The sequence below is a fragment of the Archocentrus centrarchus genome, unplaced genomic scaffold (genome assembly GCF_007364275.1).
Source record: "Archocentrus centrarchus isolate MPI-CPG fArcCen1 unplaced genomic scaffold, fArcCen1 scaffold_63_ctg1, whole genome shotgun sequence".
NCBI classification, from domain to species: domain Eukaryota; kingdom Metazoa; phylum Chordata; class Actinopteri; order Cichliformes; family Cichlidae; genus Archocentrus; species Archocentrus centrarchus.
The window spans coordinates 4104-26197 of NW_022060280.1; the positions used below are offsets into that span (position 1 = coordinate 4104).

The 22094-nt window shown below is 42.5% G+C and overlaps 1 protein-coding gene across 4 annotated transcripts in view; it reads left to right on the top strand.

The window, feature by feature from the left end:
* Positions 1-5777: 5777 nt before the first annotated feature.
* The window catches only part of stxbp1b (syntaxin binding protein 1b), a 68937-nt gene continuing 52620 nt past the window's right edge, over positions 5778-22094 (top strand). For 2 of the 4 annotated variants that reach the window (XR_004019668.1, XM_030725611.1), the window contains exons 1-6: positions 6696-6802; positions 18248-18297; positions 18413-18494; positions 19265-19341; positions 19634-19712; positions 21035-21138. Coding sequence is in view for 3 of the 4 variants with exons in the window: in XM_030725611.1 (XP_030581471.1) it covers positions 6766-6802; positions 18248-18297; positions 18413-18494; positions 19265-19341; positions 19634-19712; positions 21035-21138 (429 nt within the window). In the remaining variant the exon portion in view is untranslated. Of the gene's footprint in view, positions 5871-6695; positions 6803-17516; positions 17536-18247; positions 18298-18412; positions 18495-19264; positions 19342-19633; positions 19713-21034; positions 21139-22094 lie in introns of those variants that run through there. The other 2 variants (XM_030725612.1, XM_030725613.1) reach the window with 2 other exon arrangements.

Below are 22094 nucleotides of genomic sequence, written 5' to 3' on the forward strand. Positions count from 1 at the left end.
AAAACCTCTCTTCTAAAAACAATCACACTTATAGATAAGTTCTCATCTATATCAGACTACTCCATCAATTGGAGTAAATCAAACGTTTTACCTCTAAATTGTAATTTTCAGAACACCACGACCACCTCACTACAATCTGGCAATATTAAATATTTAGGTGTTAATTTTTCCCCCAGGCTGTCAGACCTGGTACAGTTGAATCATATTCCTCTATTAAAAACAGTAGAGGATGATCTCACACGTTGGAACTCTCTACCTATATCTATCATGGGGAGAGTTGCCACAGTAAAAATGATGATTTTGCCTAATATCAATTATCTGTTTTCACTGATCCCTAATAAACCTTCTGTTGCCTGGTTTAAATCTCTGGACTCAAACATTTCAAAATTTTTGTGGAAAAATAAAACCTCAAGAATAAGTTTAAAAACTTTACAAAAGCTAAAATGCAGTGGTGGTCTAGAACTTCCAAACTTTTATCACTATTTCTTAGCCAATAGATTACAGTATATTTCAAGATGGATCAAATCAAGCCCTTTAGACAGCCCATGGCTGGATTTAGAACAAACACTCTGTGGAAAAGTGAAAATCTCTGACTTACCTTAATTACATCTGTCCCTCCAATTTTAAAAGCACTGTAGTTTTCACACAGCCATACACATTCTTCTCAGTACATACACTCACATCACCCCCCCAACACGCTGAGTGGGAGGAGGGGGCGGGCGGGCCTTCTCACACCCCAGTTCCATGCACCCCGCCTGGGATGGGGACTGGCTCATTGTTCGGGGCTGGGTTGGCTGCTTCCCTGGGTTGCCGCTGGCTTGGTGCTGGTACCCGCTCTCCCACATTAGGTGTCCATGTATGTTACATGTGCGTATGCATGAGTGTGTGACTGGTGCATGCGAATGTGCGTGCGTGTGTATGTGCGTGTGTGTACATGAGGGAACGACTGGTACGTGTGTGTGTGTGTATGTGCGTGTGAGTGTGTATGCATGAGTGTGTGACTGGTGCATGCGAATGTGCGTGCGTGTGTACAGTATGTGCGTGTGTGTACATGAGGGAATGACTGGTACGTGTGTGTGTGTGTGTACGTGCGTGCTTGTGAGAGTGTGTGTGTGTGGACAGCTGGGCCTGGGTTGGTGGCTTGCCAAGCCTTGGCACCTGTGGGACACGGAGGGCGGGAGTTACCCCTCCCTACCGCTCCACGCTGCTCCCCACTGGTCGTCACTGCCGCCCCTGGGGTGTGGGTGCCCGTGGGTCCCGGGATGTGTGGCCGGATGTCTCGGCATGGTTTTTGGCCTGCTCCCTTGACGGCCGTGGCCTGGGGGTGGCTTGGGCCTCTTTGGCGCGTGGGGGGGCTCTGCTGGGTGTCGGGCTGCTCTCGGGCGCTTGGGGCCTCGGGGGCCACATGCCTGGCTCGTGCTGGGGGTGCCGGCCTGCCGGGGGGGGGTGGGCTGCCCGTCGCCTCTGGCTCTCTGGACTCTAGCCCCTGGATTGTGGGGGTTCCGTCTGTGGCCTCCCTCCTTCCTCTTCTGGGGAGTGTACGCGGTTACCATCGGGATGTGTGGCCCCAAGTCTTCTGAGCTCCTGTGCTGTGGATGGCCTGGGTCCCCTGGGTCCTTCCCTATTTGCCTCTGGATCACGGGGGACATGGTTGCAGTTTCTTGCCCTCATTATCGAATACATTGCATGACAAAGGCGCATACACACACATTACTACAAACAATAAACTTGTGTGTGTGTGTGTGTGTGTGTGTGTGTGTGTGTGTGTGTGTGTGTGTGTGTGTGTGTGTGTGTGTGTGTGTGTGTGTGTGTGTGTGTATATGTATGTGCATATGGGTGTGTGTATGGATGTGTGTGTGTGTGTGAGTATATCAACACCTTTTATTTTTTTATTTTTTATTTTTTTTTCTATCTCCTTTCTTCCTTTTACCCCCCCCCCCCCCCCCCCCCCCCCCCACCTCTTGTTCTTGCCCCTTCCTTGTTGCCTGTCAGACTTGGCATGAATAACTAAATAAAAAGATAAATAAATAAAAATAAAATTGCAAACATTAACAAGAAGAGCCTATAGGAAACATATAGAGCTGTTCTTGTCAAAGCAAATATGTTTGGTACATCAGTGCATTTGGATCATCATTCCGATTGTGAAAGATGCCAGACATGACAGGCTAAAAAAAAAAAAAAGAAAAAAAAAAAGAAAAGGGTGGATTGCTCCCTCTGGCTCAGGGATGAGTTGTTGCTCCAGGTGGTGGAGTTTAACCCTATAACATTGGGCGATCACCACTGATACACCTGTATGCTGGTTAACACCAAGCATATCACCACTGAGACGTCTGATCAAACACAGCTAAGAAGCCAAACTTAGCTGACAGTAATCAAAAACTTCCATTAACCTTCAAATGAGTATATGACACATACCTGGCAGTGAAGAAAACTAGCTCAGCATATTAAGAGCTGGCAACAGAACTCCTGTATACCATTTCCACATATTTCAAAGTATCTTAGCGGCGAGCAGTCTATATGAGAGACATGTTTTCTGCTACAAAACATACGTTTGTTTTCTGATGCAATAATAATTTAAAATACTTAAATGCTCAACAGCATTTAAAAAAAAACCTCAAATATTCACTCTGCTGCTCCCTAAACAGAAAAAGCTGGAAAGAAGAAGCTGAACCTTGACACCTTCTTTACGGTTTGATTAAGCATATCAACCTATCATGTCTATTGCCCTCTTCACCTACAGCCATGGTTATACAGCTGGGTTTACATTTGACACTGACACATTACTTATTGTCATGATGGATATGTCATGATGGATATTAGTGCTGGAGGAAGGGTTTCCATTCCTAAAGAAATGTGCTAATTCTTGATTTTTAAACACACTTTACAAATAAAAGTCCAGTATTTGAAGCTTTACTGTAAGTAGATGAATGGAGTAGAAGAAAAGTACTCACTGCAGATTTCTTAGTTCTCATACAATTGCACTGAGGTTGGTTTGTTTAAGCTACCCTCATAAAATCTATGATTTAAGAGGACCATGACCTGGAAAATACTTTATACAGGAAATGATGTAAAGATTCCCCACAATGTATTTAAATTTGAGGAATACAATTTAGAAATATTAAGTACAAACTGAAAGGACAAATACTGTTGAGAGCACAGTGAAGTGTTTTTCGAAACTGTGACACAGGATGGGTATGTAAAACAGAACAAAATTAACAAGCAAGAAAAAAAAAACAAAAAGAAGTGTAACACACATGAAATGAATCAGTGGAACAGTTGTGAGCATTATCATTAAATGATTAAAGGTCATAATGATGAAAACGAGCACAGCTGTCAGGTGATAAATACTAAGGATTGCAGACAATATCAGTCAACACAGTGTACAACAGAAGGTCAAAGGTCAAAGAAATCTTTGTTATCCCCAGGATGGCAAATAGTTTTGCAGCTACATGTAGCAGTGACATTAAAAACAACTACAATCTCACATACAGGTGCTGGTCATAAAATTAGAATATCATGAAAAGGTTAATTTATTTCAGAAATTCCATTCAAAACGTGAAACTTGTATATTATATTCATTCATTACATTATAACTGACAACTAATGAAAACTCCAAATTTAGTATCTCTGAAAATTTGATTACTTAAGACCAATGCAAAAAAAGATTTTTAGAAATGTTGGCCAACTGAAAAGTATGAAAATGAAAAGTAATAGCATGTACAGCACTCAGTATGATCAGTCTGTGCACTGCTCAGGTATTATGACAGCCCAGGTTGCTCTGCTAGTGGCCTTCAGCTCTTCTGAATTGTTGGGTCTGGCGTTCCTCTTCACAATGGCTCGTAGATTTTTTTATGGGTCTAAGGTCAGGTGAGTGCACTGCCCAATTAAGAACAGGTTTACCATGGTTCTTAAGCCAGGTACTGGTAGCTTTGGCACTATGTGCAGGTCCCAAGTCCTGTTGGAAAATGAAATCTGCATCTCCATAAAGTTGTCAGCAGCAGGAAGCATGATGTGCTCTAAAACTTCCTGGTAGATTGGTGCATTGACCTTGGACCTCAGAAAACACAGTGGCCCAACACCAGCAGACGACATGGCACCCCAAACCATCACTGACTGTGGAAACTTTACACTGACCTCAAGCAACGTGGATTCTGTGGCTCTCCTCTCTTCCTCCAGACTCTGGGATCTTGATTTCCAAAGGAAATGCAAAATGCAAAATTCATTTTCCACAGAGAACATAACTTTGGAGCACACAGCAATGGAGAAGAAGTGTACTTGTACTGATTTTCAAGAACAAGGATGCAGACTTTTGATGAGCCATAATATGAAGCTATGGGAAAAAGATGTTAAGAGGTTAAGAAGAGGTGACAATCAGTGAGCAGCAGTATGTTCTTCTGACATAATATTACCTAATGTCAATAGCAAGAAAAATCACCATCAGTAGGAAATCACAGCAAGTTAATAGAAAAGCTGGATTATCAACTGGTGTGTGGTTGTTCTTTAAGCAGCTGAAATCTAAATTAAATGGTAAAATACAGTTTATTTTTATTACTTTGAAACTGTGTTTAAGGGAGTCCCTGTATTAAAATGCAGTTTGGTGAGCTTTAATATTTTTCTTTCGTGTTGATGTAAGAAAAGAATGTGTTTAAAGGATGGGCTTACTGGGGCTCTATATTTCTTCAAAAAAGTTAATCCAGCCATAACTTGTACATTATGTCACCACTCTAAGGTGGCTGTAGCTCAGGAGGTGGAGCAGGTCACCTGCTAATCATAAGGTTGGTGGTTCAATCCCTGGCTGTTCTAGTCTGTGTACCAAAGTGAACTTAAGCTGCGTTTCCATACGGAATGACTCAGTGCGGGTCGACTCGCCGTGATTAGGCAATATATGTAACCCCAAGTTACTCTCTGATGTGTTCATTCAGCTTATAGTTAGGGCTGGATCAGGTGACCCTGAACTAGCCTAGGCTGCTGGGGGGGTTCCCATAATGCACTGTCTCTTTTCATTCACCTTATTTACTTTGTTTATACTCCACTCTGCATTTAATCATTAATTGTTATTAATCTCTGGCTCTCTTCCACAGCATGTCTTTTCTCTCCCCTCAGCCCAATTGGTCGCGGCAGATGACTGCCCCTCCCTGAGCCTGGTTCTGCCAGAGGTTTCTTCCTGTTACAAGGGAGTTTTTCCTTCCCACTGTTGCCAGGTGCTTGGGTTTTCTTTGTATTATTGTAGGGTCTTTATCTACAATACAAAGCACCTTGAGGCAACTGTTTGTTGTGATTTGGTGCTATATAAATAAAATTGAATTGAATTGAAGTCATTGGAATGTGGATGTTAGATAGAAAGCATTTGGGTATAGAAAAGGTGCTTGTGGGAATGGGTGAATGAAGTATAAAGTGCTTTGAGTGCTTGAATAGAAAAGCAACTTAAGGCAGCATTCATGTTTACTATTAAAAGTGTATCTGCAGAACTTTTTTGACACCAGAGCAACTGCCCTGCATTAAACTGAAAAGTACAGAAACACTTAAAATACTTGAGTTGAAAATCCCTGTACTTTTATGAATGAAATTAAACGAGTTTACCACCACTACTGAGAATCAGACTGGGACAGTTGACTAGTTTATTTCTTGTGCTGTACTGCCCTCCCATGGCCACTAAACCGAACAGTCACCCATCCATCCATCCGTTCGCCTCCGCACATCTTGTTCAGGGTCGCGGGGGGGCTGGAGCATATCCCAGCTGTCATAGAGCGAGAGGCGGGGTACACCCTGTACAGATCGCCAGCCTGTGACAGGGCTAACACAGAGAGACAGACAACATTCACACTCACAGGTTAGGACAATGTCACATAAGGCCGTCATATCGTAACCAGGTTAGTAACTTTGAATATATATCAGTTGACAATCTATATTCACATATTTATTTGTCCCTGTCCCTGTTTTTTTTTCTGTCTTTATTTCATTTCCAACTAAGGATTTTGTTGTCCTGCTGGCTCACCATAACTGAAAAACAGTGACTACTGTTTCCGAATTTATGTGTGGTCTTCAAAATAAAAGCATGTATGCTTAAGTCTGTGGTAAACGGACAATTTCAGGACAAAACTAAGTCTAAAAAGTATAATTTTTTTGACTACGGAAGTAAGACCCACACAAATACCCGAATGACGGTGAAAAACTCATGGTACATTTTTCAATATAATAATAATAATAATAATAATAATATAGCATGGTGTAAGATACAGCCCCTTTACCTCAAAACTGGGCAAACACGTTACAGTTATGTTGCAGTTCAGTCTAGTGAACCTCGTCCCACAACACAGCATTTTCTCATGCAGCTTGTTTGCGGTTTTCATGTTAGTTTGACTCCCGTGAGCCTCTTGGTGTGTGAAGTTAAGTTTACACAATATCAGGTTTTCCCTTTACTTTTATTCTACCTATTCTGAAATTAGAATGAGTTGCCTATATTACTAATGGTATTATTAATATTTCATAGTTCACTTTCTTTAGAACGCTTAGAAGTCAGTGTTTTGTTAAAGGGAAACCAGGTCTTTTCCCCTTGCGTTACTTCAGTTGAAACCACAGGAAAAGTTAAACAGTTGTCCTTGAGTTTAGATTCTTTATCTCAATCTCTCATCTTCATACTCGCGTAACTGAAGGCTTTTATTTTGGAATTAACTGGAACGCGAGGGTGTTACTTATTTTGATCAGCTTTAGAGTAGTTGAGATTCGGCTTCTGTGGAGAGCTGGACACGCAGGGACGGGATCATCATGTCACCGCTTGGACTAAAAGCCATTGTTGGAGAAAGTAGGAATTTTCTTTTATTTAATTTTTTACTAATAGCTACAGTGTGAGCTACAATCGATTAAGCTTTTATTATTATAAGTATTATACAGATGGGCTGGCACCTCATTACCAAACTTTAACGAAAGGTCGCATATTTTTAATTATTTTCAATTATATTTTATTGATCATCATCACTGGTACATTGGGCCAACCTGGTCACGGTGATACTTTTAAATTTTATTTCGGTGCCCTAAGACGCTTGGACTCTGGAGCAATGCAGTCTGGCAGTGTGACGTTTCTATAGGTTTTGGCAGTGAATTGAGTTACACTTTCCGCTGGTGTTCTGCTAAACGTTATTGGACATTTCTACCATTCACGGAGCCGTTACTGACCATTGTGTGGACTGTAAAAACATGGAGTCTAGGTCCGGTGTAAATCCTGCCACGCTAATCTCTGTTCGGATTAAGTGCTTTGACATCATTCTCAGAAGAAGTGTAGAGGTGCGACTATGACAGCCTTAATAACCAAACATGCCTTTGTTTCTGCTACATGCCCTATTACAGTTTTAATTAGCAGAGGCCAGCTATTACACATGAAGCAGTCACTATTATAGTGCCAGATGCCTCAGCGCCGTTTTCCATGCATGATAACCATAGCAGTTGCCAATAAAATTTGGAATTTAAAAAGTTAGGTCACTCTTTTAGGGAAATGTGAAAAGAGTCCAAAACGACTGGTGAGTCAGAGAATTTCACTTTTGTCCGATGACAGTGATATTGAGTTGAGTTGTTGAGGATTTCTGGTTGGGTTGTAGGGGATCAAATACTTTGGTCAATGACAATGCAAGTCAATCTATAAATTTTATGTAACTTTTTCCCCTGGATTTTTGGTTGATATTCTGGCTCTTTCATTAAAAAGAAACTACCATGAAAATTAGAAAAGGTTAAAATAATCCCTCGCTACTTCGTGGTTTGCTTTTCGCAGACTCGCTGTTTCGCGGGTTTTCAATCAATATTATTGTAAAATATTTATTGCGGTGTTTTCACTGTTTCACAGGTTTTTGCGGTATTCTTCTTCACATGCGTAGTACATGTTGTACAGTAATATATATATTTGGTGTACAAGTGTGTGGGGAGGGTTTATAAAAACTTAAAATAGTGTATATCTACTAAAATAATGTATAAGTATTAAAATAAATATAGCGTCCCTACGTCGCGGATTTTCACTTATCGCGGTGGTCCTGGAACGTAACACCCGCGATAAATGAGGAATTACTGTAATTTCTTTGTAATGAATTGAACTTACAAATTCAGCAGAGGATCAATTAACTATTTCCCCCCAATGTAAAAGCAGAATTATGCTGTTGTGGTGGCCACATACATAGACATTTCACACCAGAATGCCCTGAGCTCTTTTTGCGAAGGAGGAGACCGAAAAGGGTCTGGAGTGTGGCGGAAGTGAGAAGCCTGAGCTAAAAGGGCTTGACTTTTCCATTATTCTGCCAGTCATTTTTTGAGTCCTTAATTGTTGTGTAGTTTACCGCCAATAAAGCTGAGACTCTACATACCTGCTCGTGTCTCCTTCCACCGACTCCTACATTGGTCTGCTGACGACAGCTCAACGGGCGCGGCCGCTGTTTCCTCACCAGCCGCCGCCGTTTCTCCCGCTATTTTTGCGGCCACGGTCAAGCTCCCGGAGTTCTGGCAGCTAGATCCAGAGCCTTGGTTCCAGCATGTGGAGGCCCAGTTTCACCTCCGCGGGATCACCTCAGACAACACCAAGTATTACCATGTCGTCGCGGCGCTGGACTCTGCTTCTACCCGCCGGCTGATGGGACTGCTGCGGAACCCGCCGCCTGCTAACAAGTATGGAGCGCTGAAGGAGAACCTGCTGCGGATTTATCAGCTTTCGGACGAAGAGCGGGCTGATCGCCTGTTGTCCCTGAATGGCTTGGGAGATGGTAAACCCTCCGAACTGATGGAGCACATGCTGGCTCTGCTCGGCCCGGGCGACGCTTCTTTTCTCTTTACGCATCTGTTCCTGCGCCAGCTCCCCCCTCCCGTACGCACCGCGCTAGCCAGCTCCACTCTGATACGGGCCAAGGATTACCGCGGGCTAGCTGAGGAGGTGGACAAGATTTTACTGGCATCCAGGCATTCCGGAGTGCATGCACTTTTACCGAGTGTGGCTCTACAAGGATCAGAGACTGGGGAAGCTGGTGCTGTGGCCGCCGTCGCAGAGCGCCGGTGGAAGGAGAGCGTGCTCTGCTTCTATCATCGCCGGTTTGGAGTGAAGGCGAAGCACTGCATTCCGCTGTGTACCTTCCAGCACCAGGGAAACGAGAGGGCCGGCGCTCACTAGCAGCTGTGTGCGCTGGCACCTCGAACAAGCTGCTCTTCACTGAGGACACTTCTTCAGGACGCCGTCTGCTTGTGGACTTGGGTGCTCAGCGTAGCATAATGCTGGCTTCAGCTGCGGACGCCTTGGGACAATGTCACGGACCCCTGCTGGACGCGGCGAACGGTACCCCCATTCGCACATATGGAACAAGGTTGGTGACTGTGCGTTTCAAGGGACGTCAGTTTAACTGGGACTTTGTGATAGCGTCTGTGTCAGTACCTATACTCGGCGCTGATTTCTTGTGTGCTCTCAGGTTGTTGGTCGATGTAGCTAATAGGTGCTTGATAGATGCTGTGTCTTTTGATACCTACCCCTGTACACCAGGTAGTCCTGGCCCCCTGCCCCTCGCTAACATGCTTGCCACAGGTGATGAGTACGAGCGTTTGCTTGCCGAGTTTCCCACCCTCACGGTTCCCACCTTCTCTGCAGCCATAGCTAAACATGGTGTGGAACATTACATTACCACTGTGGGTCCGCCGGTTTTTGCACGTGCACGGCGTCTCCATGCCGCTAAGTTAGCGATAGCCAGGGAGGAGTTTGTGAACATGGAGTGCCTTGGTATTGTGCACCGCTCAAACAGCCCGTGGGCGTCCCCGTTGCACATGGTCCCTAAAGCTGATGGTGGGTGGCGCCCTTGTGGGGATTTTCGGCACCTTAGTAATGCCACAACTAATGACAGGTACCCGGTTCCCCACATTCAAGATTTTTCGGTTCATCTTGCTGGGGCAACTATTTTTTCAAAGGTGGATTTGGTGAGGGGATACCATCAGGTTCCTGTTCATCCGCGTGATGTGCCCAAGACCGCGGTTATCACTCCTTTTGGCCTTTTCGAGTTTTTGCGGATGCCCTTCGGTCTGAAGGGCGCGGCACAGACGTTTCAGCGCCTCATGGACTCCGTTTTGCATGGTATGCCATTTTTGTTCATCTCTCTGGATGACATACTGGTCGCCAGTCCTTCCGCCATGGAGCATGCAGTGCACCTAGGCCAGTTGTTTGAGCTTCTCAGTGAGCACGGTTTGATTGTGAATCCAGCTAAATGCCAGTTCGGTCTGCCGGCCATTGAGTTTTTGGGACACCTCGTTTTGCCCCAAGGGGCGTTTCCCCTGCCCGCTAAGGTGGAGGCGGTTTCTGCTTTTCTGCGTCCTCCCTCAGTGAAGCCCCTGCAGGAATTTTTGGGGATGGTGAACTTTTATAACCGTTTCATCCCCCGGGCTGCTTACCTCATGCACCCCCTGTACAATGCACTTAAGGGCAAGAAAGGCAACCAAGAGATAGAGTGGACACCTGAGCAGGTGCAGGCATTTGACAGTGCCAAAGCTGCTCTTGCCAACGCTGCCCTGCTGGCCCACCCATCTTCCGAGGCGCCCGTTGCCCTTACTACCGATGCCTCCGATTTTGCAGTCGGGGCCGTGTGCGAACAATGGGTGGGTGGTGCTTAGCAGCCCCTCGCCTTTTTTAGCAGGAAGCTTTGGGATGCGGAGAGGAAATACATTATGTTTGACAGGGAGCTCCTTGCCCTTTTTCTCGCGACATGTCATTTCCGGTTCCTGCTTGAGAGCCGTGACTTTACCGCTTTTGTAGACCACAAGCCTCTCACGTTTGCCATGGCAAAGGTTTCTGAACCAAGGACTGCACGACAGCAACGGCAGCTTTCTGCAATTTCAGAGTTTACCGCTCACATTCAGCACGTCACCGGCAAGTGTAATCAGGTGGTTGACTGTCTGTCCAGGGCGCAGGTTAGTTCTGTGCATTTGGGAGTGGACTACTCTGCCATGGCTGCCGACCAACTTACGGATACGGAGAATCAGGCTTTTAGGATGGCCGAGTTCAGTTTGCGTTTGGAAGATGTCTCATTTCAGGACAGCGGCGTAACCCTACTTTGCGACGTCTCATTGGTCAGGCCTCGCCCCTTGGTTCCTGCTTGCTGGTGTCGGCGGGTTTTTGATGCAGTTCATTCCCTTTCGCACCCGGGAGTTAAAGCCTCAGTTAAGTTGGTGGGGGCCAAGTTTGTGTGGCCCGGCCTCCGGAAAGAGGTCAGGGCATGGGCTTCCTCATGTGTTGCGTGTCAGCGCGCCAAGGTGCAACGACACACCAAATCCCCTATGGAGCACTTTCCCATACCCCAGAGAAGGTTCGAACATGTCCATGGAGACCTGGTAGGTCCATTTCCCCCTTCCCCGGGTTTCCCCTGACTATGGTGGACAGGATGACTCGGTGGCCTGAAGCAGTTCAAATCTTATGTCAAATCTGGGTTTTTGTCTTGTTTTCACTTCCTGTTTTATTGTGTAGTCCATGTGTGTTATGTTCTGTTTTGCTTCCCCTTGGTCATTAATGTCCTTGCCTGGCTCCCAAGAGGATTTTTTTATATTTGTTTTGTGACTCAATAGACACCTTTTAAGTTACATCTGCCAACAGAGTCCTGCATTTTGAGTCCAACTCTGCCTGACACACTGCCCAGCTGTGACACGAACAGTATAATGGCATTTCTCCAGCATGCAGAACTATAATTATGGCAGAAAGCTAACTGATAGTGATAGCTAAATGGTAGCACTGTGATAAACATATATAATAAGATAAATATTTGCAAGTAGTTGTTTTAAGTTCTGTGGACTGCTTAAAGACAATTACATATGTACAGTGCCTTGCAAAAGTATTTATACCCCTTGAACTTGTCCATATTTTGTCACATTGCATCACTACCCATCACTACTTCTGGCAAACTGCAAATGGGACTTTTTATGGTTTTCTTTTAACAATGGCTTTCTTCTTGCCACTCTTCCATATAGACCACATTTGTGCAGTGCACGACTAATAGTTGTCCTGTGGACAGATTCCCTCACCTGAGCTGTGGATCTCTGCATTTCGTCACCATGGGCCTCTTGGCTGCATGTCTGATCAGTGCTCTCCTTGTTCAGCCTGTACGTTTAGGTGGATGGCCTTGTCTTGGCAGGTTTAAAGTTGTGCCATACTCTTTCCATTTGTGGATAATGGATTGAACAGTGTTTCGTGAGATGCTCAAATCTTGGGAAATCTTTTTATAGCCTAAGCCTGCTTTGAACTTCTCCACAACCTTATTCCTGACCTGTCTGGTGTGTTCCTTTGGCCTTCACGATGCTGTTTACTCCCCAATATTCTCTTAACCAACCTCTGAGGCTGTCACGGAGCAGCTGTATTTGTACTGAGATTAGATTACACACAGTCATCAGGCAACTTCTGAATGCAGTTGGTTGCACTCAGAGAAAAGGGGGCTGAAAACTTTTGCACACCACACTTTTCAGTTTTTTATTTGTAAAAAATGTTTTGAATCATGTATAATTTTCGTTCCATTTCACAATTGTATACCACTTTGTGTTGGTCTTTCATATTAAATTCCAGTGAAATATATTCATGTTTGTGGTTGTAATGTGACAAAATATGGAAAAGTTCAAGGGGTATGAATACTTTTGCAAGCCACTGTATTTTCCACGACATGTTAATAGCATATGCACATATGAGTTTGAAAAGGCAACTGTTCAAATTAGGAACAAGAGGTTATTTTATTTACAGTGCATTTGTTTGTTAGAATTGCATTACATTAGTAAATGTAATAGATAATAGGGTTCCTTCTGTATGTGCCACCTGGATTTTCCATCCATCCATCCATCCATCCATCCTTTTCCATTTATCTGTTAGAAAGACAAACACAAAGAAAAACAAAGTAATACTAACACTCAGCTGCATTAGCATTGTTGATTTTGTTTGATGGTTAATGTATCCATATTTCCAAAAAAACAAATGTCAAAAAACCTGTTCACATTACAATGCAAGCTCTCATTCAGTTACACGTGTCATCAGCAGCTAGAGTAGGAGTCCTCAAAAATAAGGAAATGTAATGATAGTCAATCTGAACAGTGAAGGTTCACATCAGGAGGAATCATAGTGAGACTATATCAAAATATTAGGATGGTCCCAATAGAAATTTGAGGCAGTATTATATTTCTCAGGTCTCGGGTACCTGGGGCTTTGGGGACTGGTCTGTGGGCGGGTGGGCTGCTCATTGCCTCTGACTCTCTGGAGCGCTTGCCCTTTACCCATGGGAGCTCCATCTAGGGATTGTGTTTAGGTGTGTGTGTGTGTGTGTGTGTGTGTGTGTGTGTGTGTGTGTGTGTGTGTGTGTGTGTGTGTGTGTGTGTGTGTGTGTGTGTGTGTGTATCTAGCTTTGTCCCCTTATTTCTTTTGTTTTTTACCTCTTCATTTTTCTCTCTCTCTCTCGCTCTCTGCTTCCTACTCTTTCCTTCTTGCCTGTCAGACCTGGCAGTCATATTTTGTGGACAATAACTGTAGTGAATGAACAAATAAAAGAGAAATACAAATATTAACAAGAGTAGCCTATAGAGGACTTATAGAGCTCTTCTTGTAAAAGCAAATATGTTTGTTACAACAGTGCATTCGGATTATGATTTTGATTGTGAAAACTGCCAGACATAACAGGTGTAGACATAACATTTAGGGGGACTGTTTTTGAGAAGCTTACTTTTACATCAGATATGTCCTTCTAAAAGTACTTTGGCCAACAGTATCACAATGATTTAAAACTTTTAAATCCAATGCTATTACTGTTGGACTGACCAACTGACAACATGGTCAAGTACTAGTACCATTATTGAATTTATTTGCATGACTGTAATGCCATTACATTGTGATTATGACACTTTAAGAACTCTTCAAGTCAAATGTTACCCATACCTTCTGTGGAAACAGGACATATTGACATGTCTTGGAGAATAAATGTTTGTATTTATCAGTGTTCACATGCACATGTGTGCTGCATGTTTGAGTGATGCTGATTCACTTTGCAGACACAGAAACAACCCAGAAATAGCAGTGGGTGGTGGGGAGCAGAGGATGTGATTAAGAGGATTGAGAGCAGAGTAGAAGCCCTGATTACAGTGGGCCTGTCCTTCCCAGCTCCCTTCATGCTTTCACATGCCAAACATTTTTAATGTACTTAATTTTTATATATATATATATATATATATATATATATATATATATATATATATATATATATATATTTTTTTTTTTTTTTTTTTTTTTTTTTTTTTTTTTTTCTTTCACTCATTGAGAAGTTATGTTTTTGTTAAGTGAAAAGTTGTATATAAAGTATTAAGAAAGTGAATGGAGCTGGTTCAGGTACATTGTTTTCTATGGCCTTTGTGACAGTTGACATGAAGTCTTTTTAGTGTAGGACAAGAGCACTATTGTAACTACTAAAGCCCAACAAATAATAAGGTTTGGGGCTGATAGTGAACTCAAGCAGTATAAAATGTCAGATCAGCCTATATTCTTCATACAGTATATACACCAAAAACCTGCATAATTTATATTGATTCACCTCATGGTGCCAAATACCTCTGACCTGTTGACACATGGTGATGAGACCACTGGGGAGTGTCTGCCAAGATGTTGGCATAGCTCAGCTGGTTTCAGTAACATTGATCCATTGCATCCTCCAGCTGACTGACAGGATTTGATTCAGGAGATTTGGTGGTAGGGCCAGCATTTTAAGCTTTTAGTTGTGTTCCTCAAGTTTTCCCTGAGTGGTGTTAGTTATTCTTATTTATTTAAAATGGGTGGGGAGAGAGAGAAAGGGGCAGGCCGACCAGGTCGACAGAAGACTCGACAGTACAACACCCCCTAAACTGGAGCCTCCTGGTGACCCATCCGGCTTGTTGGGATTCTGATGATTCTTAGGGAATCAGGATAGCAGACTGTGACACTCATGATCTTTTTTTTCCAGACTGAAGCTATCCCAGTTCACCGTGTACTGTAGTCCACAGCCCCAGCGTCTCACATCCAGCTGTCTCTTGACACAGTAAGCTGGTTGGTGGGCACAGAGGACTGGACAAAACAGGTTGTATTTGGAAGACATTATGGAGCCCCCTGATTCGCCCTTTTTGTCTGGCCATTAGTCTGTGGGTGATAAATAAATATAACTTTGAGGTGAACTGGGGACCATGGTCTAACATGATTCTCATGGAGGTGGAACATGTAGTCAGTGAGGAGCTAAGCAGTCTCTAGAGCTGACAGAAGTTTTACGTGAAATACAAATTGTACAGCCTTGATCAATAATCCTAAGTATTACAGTGCCACCTGTGAATGGAGGAAGGGCGGTGATGAACTTCACAGTGAGGTGGGACCACAGTCCAGCAGGTGGTGAAGCTGTAAACTTGCTCCAGGCACAGACTGGGCAGGCAGAGATGTACTTCCGCATGTACCGGGCGAGGAATGGCCATCAAAGTGTCCTCCAATGATAGTCCGGTTCCAACCAGGATGATCATTGAACTTGATGGTGTGGGCCCAATGGATTACTTGAGAGTGAACGGCAGAGGGAACATAAAGCTCGTTGGGTGGTCTGCTCCTGGCATCTGGTTCAGTTTGTTGGGCCACTCTAACCACTGACTCAGTATCCCAGATAACCACTCCTATGGCACAGGCGGGTGACAAGATGGGCTCTGGTTTTTCAGGCACTTCAGTGACTGCTGGTAGAGGGTACCTGGCTTCCCATTCTGGAACACTGGGCAATAGGTGGTATTGAAGTTAAAATGAGTAAAGAACAGGGCCCACCTGGTTTTTCTGGCCTTTAGGCATTTAGATGATTGGTAGTAGGCCAGGTTCTTGCAGTCGGTACAGACTATGAATGACTGCTTTGAGCCCTCCAGCCAGTGTCTCCATTCCTCTAACACTAGTTTTACAACAACTCTTGGTCACCTACATTGTAGTTCTGCTGTGGAGAGGCAACGAGAGATAAAACCACACAGATGCAGTTTGCCTTCAAATGGTTGTGACAGAATTGTTCCTACCCCTGTGTCTGATGTACTGTTTCGGTGTGTCAAGTTGAATGAGGATAGGTACTGATGCAAATAGCTGTTTCAGAGACTCAAAGGCTGCTGACCATTGGGGTTCCAGAACGATACCTTGAGAGAAGTGAGATTTTTGTGAAACAAGGCAATTTTGCTAAAGTTTTTAATAAACAGCTGGCAATGAGGTCTCCAGCCAGTTATCACTTGGTGAGTCCAATCAAGAGAAGGATTGTGAGTTTTCAACCAGGGAAAACCTAGCACCAATGCCATATCAGGAGTATCGTGAACAAAACACTTGGGTATTCACAATGGTTGCTAGAAATGAGGAGATGGACAGGTGCAGTGCGGTGAGTGATACGCCAAGACCTTCCTGTTGAGTGCTGCAACTTGAAGGGCTTACAGGAAGAGTCTTCAGGTGAGATGAGTCACCATTTTCCAGTCCAGAAATCTTTGCTCTACCCTTAAGCTATTAAGGCTAGTATGGTGATGGAGTGGGACCGGTTTTATAGGGTGGCTGTGATTGATTGGTTGTCTGCTTCCTGCCAGCAGGCTCCAGTAAACAAACTTCCAGTGCCAGGGGCACGAGACACCATGCCTGCAGGGAATTGTAGTTCTTGAGACATCCACGCTCCTGTATGTGATCATCAATCTTGATATATAAAGCAACGCATTAAGTGATGTAGGTAATTCTTTTGTGGCTAACTCATCTTGAATGCATTCACTTAATCCATGCAGGAAAATTCCGCAAAGAGCTTTCTCTTCCCATCCTGCTTCTTCTGCCAGAATCCAAAAATCCACAGAGAAATCAAAAACACTCCTGTTACTTTCACATAAATTAAATATTTTTTGAGCAGTAAAATCAACACCAGAGTCTTTTTCAAAAACTTGTTTAGACTTATCTAAGAAGTCATATTTCCAGCCAGCATTGTCTGGGTCCACCTGAGTGTTCTACCCCCCAGAAGACTAACCAAGTATGTAAGTTTAGCTTTATCAGAAGAATAGATGTGATTAAGTTTCCTAAACACTAAGACACACTGAGTGAGAAACCCTTGGCCTTTTTCCCACTCACCCAATAAGACTTCTGGTACAGGGATGAAAACCTCCAACTGGCCATCGATTGGAGACGAAGATTCCACCACTACCAGCGGCTGCATCGGTTTGGCTTCTGCTTTTGTCTGAAAGCAACAACAGTGGAGCAAATCTTTCAACCTGTTGAGGAATAATGTCCCTCATACAATGGGCAAATAACTTTATCATGCACCCAACAGTTCTTGGTTGGCAAGTGTTTTTCATAGGGGAGCCATGTTCGCTGCATCCATTGCAGAGCATTGTCTGCAAGGTTAAATTAATTTTTATTGTAAAACACAACAGTCTTTAAGGCTGGATTTGTTTTGCGTATGAGGCAACAGCCTCCAAGCATCTCTCTCTTTCTCTTCTTTCTCGCTCTTCTTCAAGTGAATTTCCAGTCTCACACTCTGTGTCTGCTGCTGGCATGTTGAAGAGGGAAGAGAACAGGTAAGTAGCTGAGAACACAATAATCCAAGCAGCAACAAGGTTTTAGAGGATCTGAACTTGCATTACTTCATGCGGTGCCGCAATTTTGTGTTGACTCGGAGAGAGCTTCATAGAGTCCAAGATTATGCTGGCTGGATCACTATAACTCAAGCACCTGGTTGCTGAAAACAACCACCACACCACACCGCACAGCTAAACCCAACAGTTAAATTGTAATAATTTTTCATTAAAATAAGACAAGTTCTGAAAAACATTTCAAGTTATAAATTTGACTTCCACATAGTCAAATACAAAAAAACTCAAGAGTAAAATTGTGATGCATGCATCAGAGTGAGTATATGCATGATAGTTGAATGCATGTATGAGGCTTATAGCAAAGAATGCTTTGAATACTGAAGAGTAGAAAAAAGCTATATCAGTAGCAATCCATTTATCATTTAGGTGAGGAAACTACCTGTATAGAGTGTACAGGTGGAGGCACTCATGATGGCCACTATCTACTGGTGAATGCACTATTTTTACATCAGTCCAATTGGACATCACTTTATACTGGGGAACTGCCAGGTTCAGTACTGGCTAGTGTCTGACTGCAACCAATATGTGTTCCTGTGTTCGCCTCTGTCAAATGCTGTGAAGAAAAGTTAAAGGCTGATGTGCGTGTGGTCTAACTCTAAGTTGAACTGTAATACTGTACCATTTTTCTTGTTCGCAGATATAATGAACAATGTCATTAAGAAGGCAAGAGAGAAAGGAAAATGGAAGGTAATGCTTTTCAAGTTTAGTATCCATATAATGTTGGATCCTAAGTCTGATAAAATTATTTTTAAAAAATCACTCAAGAAATCAATTAATTATCAAATATGTGACTGTGTTATAGGTTTTGGTGGTGGACAAGCTGAGTATGAGGATGATTTCCTCCTGCTGTAAGATGACAGACATCATGTCGGAGGGAATCACTAGTAAGTACAACCAACCCAGGTAAGCTCAGCTCACTTGAGTTGTAGTTGTGTAGTGAGCATTCGGATGACACTCTGTAAGATTGTATGAAATCATCAGATTAAAAACAGGCTGTGGTACAAGTTCCCAGCAGAACATTGGTGTCATTGTGGGAAATGAATGTAGTGCTCTATTTTACAAAGACATATTCTACCTTTTGGTTTGCATCTTTGCAGAGAAAAGTTTATATTGCAGCAGGTCAGTAACCCCAAACACACCCCAAAGCTTTGAAGAACATGAAGACCAACGAAGAACAAGCAGCAATAACTGTCATGGACGCTCTTCCTGACCTCCTGTCACCTGATACTGGTGCCTCTGAACATTTGTAGACTGAGGAAGTCAATCATTGCTGAAATGAGACATACATCTATGGTGCAGATCTGAGGGTTATGGTTATGGTGTCTCCCCAGGTTGGCTTTAAGCTGTTGACAGAAGCTTTCGTGTCGAAAGCTTTCTAGAACATTGTCACATGAAGCCTGGATAGCATGAGTCATCAGTTCTGAACAAACCATGCAGCTCAAGTGCTCAAACAGATACTAAGTTACTGAAGCTCATGGCCATTTTTCATAGATTTGACTTTTCACTCAAATTGTTAAACAAATCAGTGCAATAGAGAAAGATCTTCAGAGAGGCTTTCTATAAATGTGTGTTCTTGTGTGCTCAGTTTCATGTAGCTATGTTCTAGTTTAATGAACTAGATAAATGTACATTGAGCATTTCTTTTACACTTCAGTTGTAGAAGACATAACAAAGCGGCGTGAGCCTCTGCCCAGCATGGAGGCCATCTACCTGATCACACCCTCGGATGAAGTAAATAATGCAATTCCTCTACAGCCTGGTTATATTATGTTGTTTTCTTCATTGCACATTGTTTGTCTTATAGGAAATGTCACTTTACTATCAGTTTAATACTTTGAAGTGATACCCTTTTGACAATTGAACACTTTGAAACATTTCTAATACATTTAGTTAGTTTGACTTTCTTTTTCAGTGATATGTAACTTAACTCAGCAAACTCCTGAATGCAGCAATGAATTGTCCAAATTTTTATTCTCTTCAACATCTGTTCATAAGCTTAAAATATTTTCCTTTGCTGTTTTAGTCTGTTGAGGGACTAATTGATGACTTCAGAGACCCACGGTGTCTGAGGTACAAAGCTGCTCATGTTTTCTTCACTGACAGTGAGTAGATCAAATCCACATCAACAACATACATGATTTAGTTTTATTTAAATTATACCAACTCATAACACATGTCGTCTCAGGACACTTTATATAATAAAGTCAAGATGTTATCAGGATATCCAACAGTACTCACTTTAAACATGAAGAGACCTCAAGGTGCTATATGGAAAACTTGAATACTAAACTTCAATTGACTCAAATCCAGGTTCAAAAGGACAAAAAAAGAAATAAAGAAAGAAAGAAAGAAAGGCCACACAATACAACTTTGACTGAATTTGATTCTGCAGTGTTATACTTCATTGCTGATGCATCAGAATTGGTGGTGGGGACACAGAGACTTACTGTACTTCAAATTTTTCCCAGGTCTCTTTAGATTCCAAGTTTTTTTCATCTGTCAGTTATATAGTATAGTATATAGTATATAGTTCTGCAGCTGTTACAGACTGAATGATGGTGCTTTTTTCTTTGTTTCTTTTTTTGTGGATGGAAATTCAAATATCTAAAACTTTCAAGTTTTACAAAATGTCTGATTGTGAGCAGCTTCTAGCAGTACAAAAAATTCCACTAAAGCACTTTGAGGAGTTAATGAGACTAGAAAATACCAATGCTAGTCCAAACTAGTGGTTCATAGAATCATAAAAAAATATTTTCTCTAAAAAAAACAAAACTGTCAAGTTATGAAGCCCAACTTCCACACCTCAGTAATACCATAGGCTTCTCTTATTGAAATGGAACATATGAGCTTAATGCTAGCCCTGTGATTAGTTTGGGATGCTATAAAACATGGGATGGTATTTGTGGCAGCAATGTCCCCACAACAATAGGAAAATTCTAAGTGCTAGCATGTTACAGTTATTATGGTTCTTTAAAAAAAATTTTTAATTTTTGTAATTTCATTTTGAGTGTTTGTTTTCAGTTCAGTTTAGTTTCAATTAGGTTACAGAGTGGCTTTCCTCATTTTTTAGCTTTCAGTTGGTTGAAAATGTTCAGTTAGGTAACTGTTTTTGCAGTTACCCTAATCTTTGATGGTATACCTACAGGCCAGAGCTAGGCAGTAATTGTAATGATGAAAAATTTATTAAACTTGACATGTTTTGCTATTTGTAGTATACAACCTAAGCTCAGCTGAACTTTTTGTTAGAATTTCCTGAGTGTATTAAACTGAACTTCAAATGTTATTTTAACAGAAAAACAATCTGTTCTCTAACAATAGTTGGTGAATTAAGATCTTTTATAATTTGAGCACCATTTAATTATTACATAATATAAACTACAAATTGTCTAAGTAAGCTGCTATGTTTGTCTTCAATTCTCTGCAGCAATCCCAGACTCTTTGTTTGGACTGTTGACCAAATCCCGTGCGTCCAAAGCCATGAAGGCCTTGACTGAGGTCCATATAGCCTTTCTGCCCTATGAATCTCAGGTATGACAATTTCTAAAAGGGGATTAAACCACAGCACAGATTCTATCATTCATGAGAGATGAGGGTTGGAAGGAGTTCTGTCAAAGTATAAAACCTCCAGAGTAGTTTGTTTTCATGGTGAGCTGTAGGGTATTCTTATTGCATTATATGAGATATTTGTTTATGTGTCATATTTTGAATACAGAAGGATGCAGTAAAGGTTATGAACAGTCAATTCAAGTTCAGACTTTTTCTATAATCCGCTGAACTGAATTACAGGTTGGTCTGTCACATTGGAAGACAGCTCTCATATTTTTGTTTAATGCATTTAGCAAAGTTAGTACCAGATCAGCCGATTCAAATGTTATCAGTCCATTAAATGCACATTATCAAGGATTATCAGACCCATCGTTAAGGGCCAGGAGGGACTGTCTCCACCTCCTAGCCAGCAAAAAGTTTGTTATCATCGTTCTAATTGAGGATCACTGTTCCGGTGTGACATGGACTGGAATGGATGTCTGGAGTGGATCTGGATTCCCCTGTAATTAGTGATAATGGCCTACAGAGACAACTAGCAGGAGCAGGAGGGCCAGTCTGAACTACACTTATGGGACTGATAAATGTTAATAAAGTGCATTTAAGGACTGATAACATTTGAATCGGCTGAATTAGAGCAATAGCTGGCTGCTGGGAGGGACTACGATGAATCGAGATCCACTCCAGACATCCACTCCAGTCCATGTTACACCAGGACAGTGTTCCTCCATTAGAACGATGATAACAGCCTTTTTGACAAGCAAGGAGGTGGAGACGGCCCCTCTATGGGTCTGATAATTGTCAATAATGTGCAAGTAGCCCCTTAAATGGCCAGGGCCCGGTGATGGGCCGTTTGTAGTCCCTTTTATATGGCAGGCTAGACCGTCCCATTTTTATTGACATGTCATTCGGCCAATCGTGTAACTGGCTGCACCAACTCA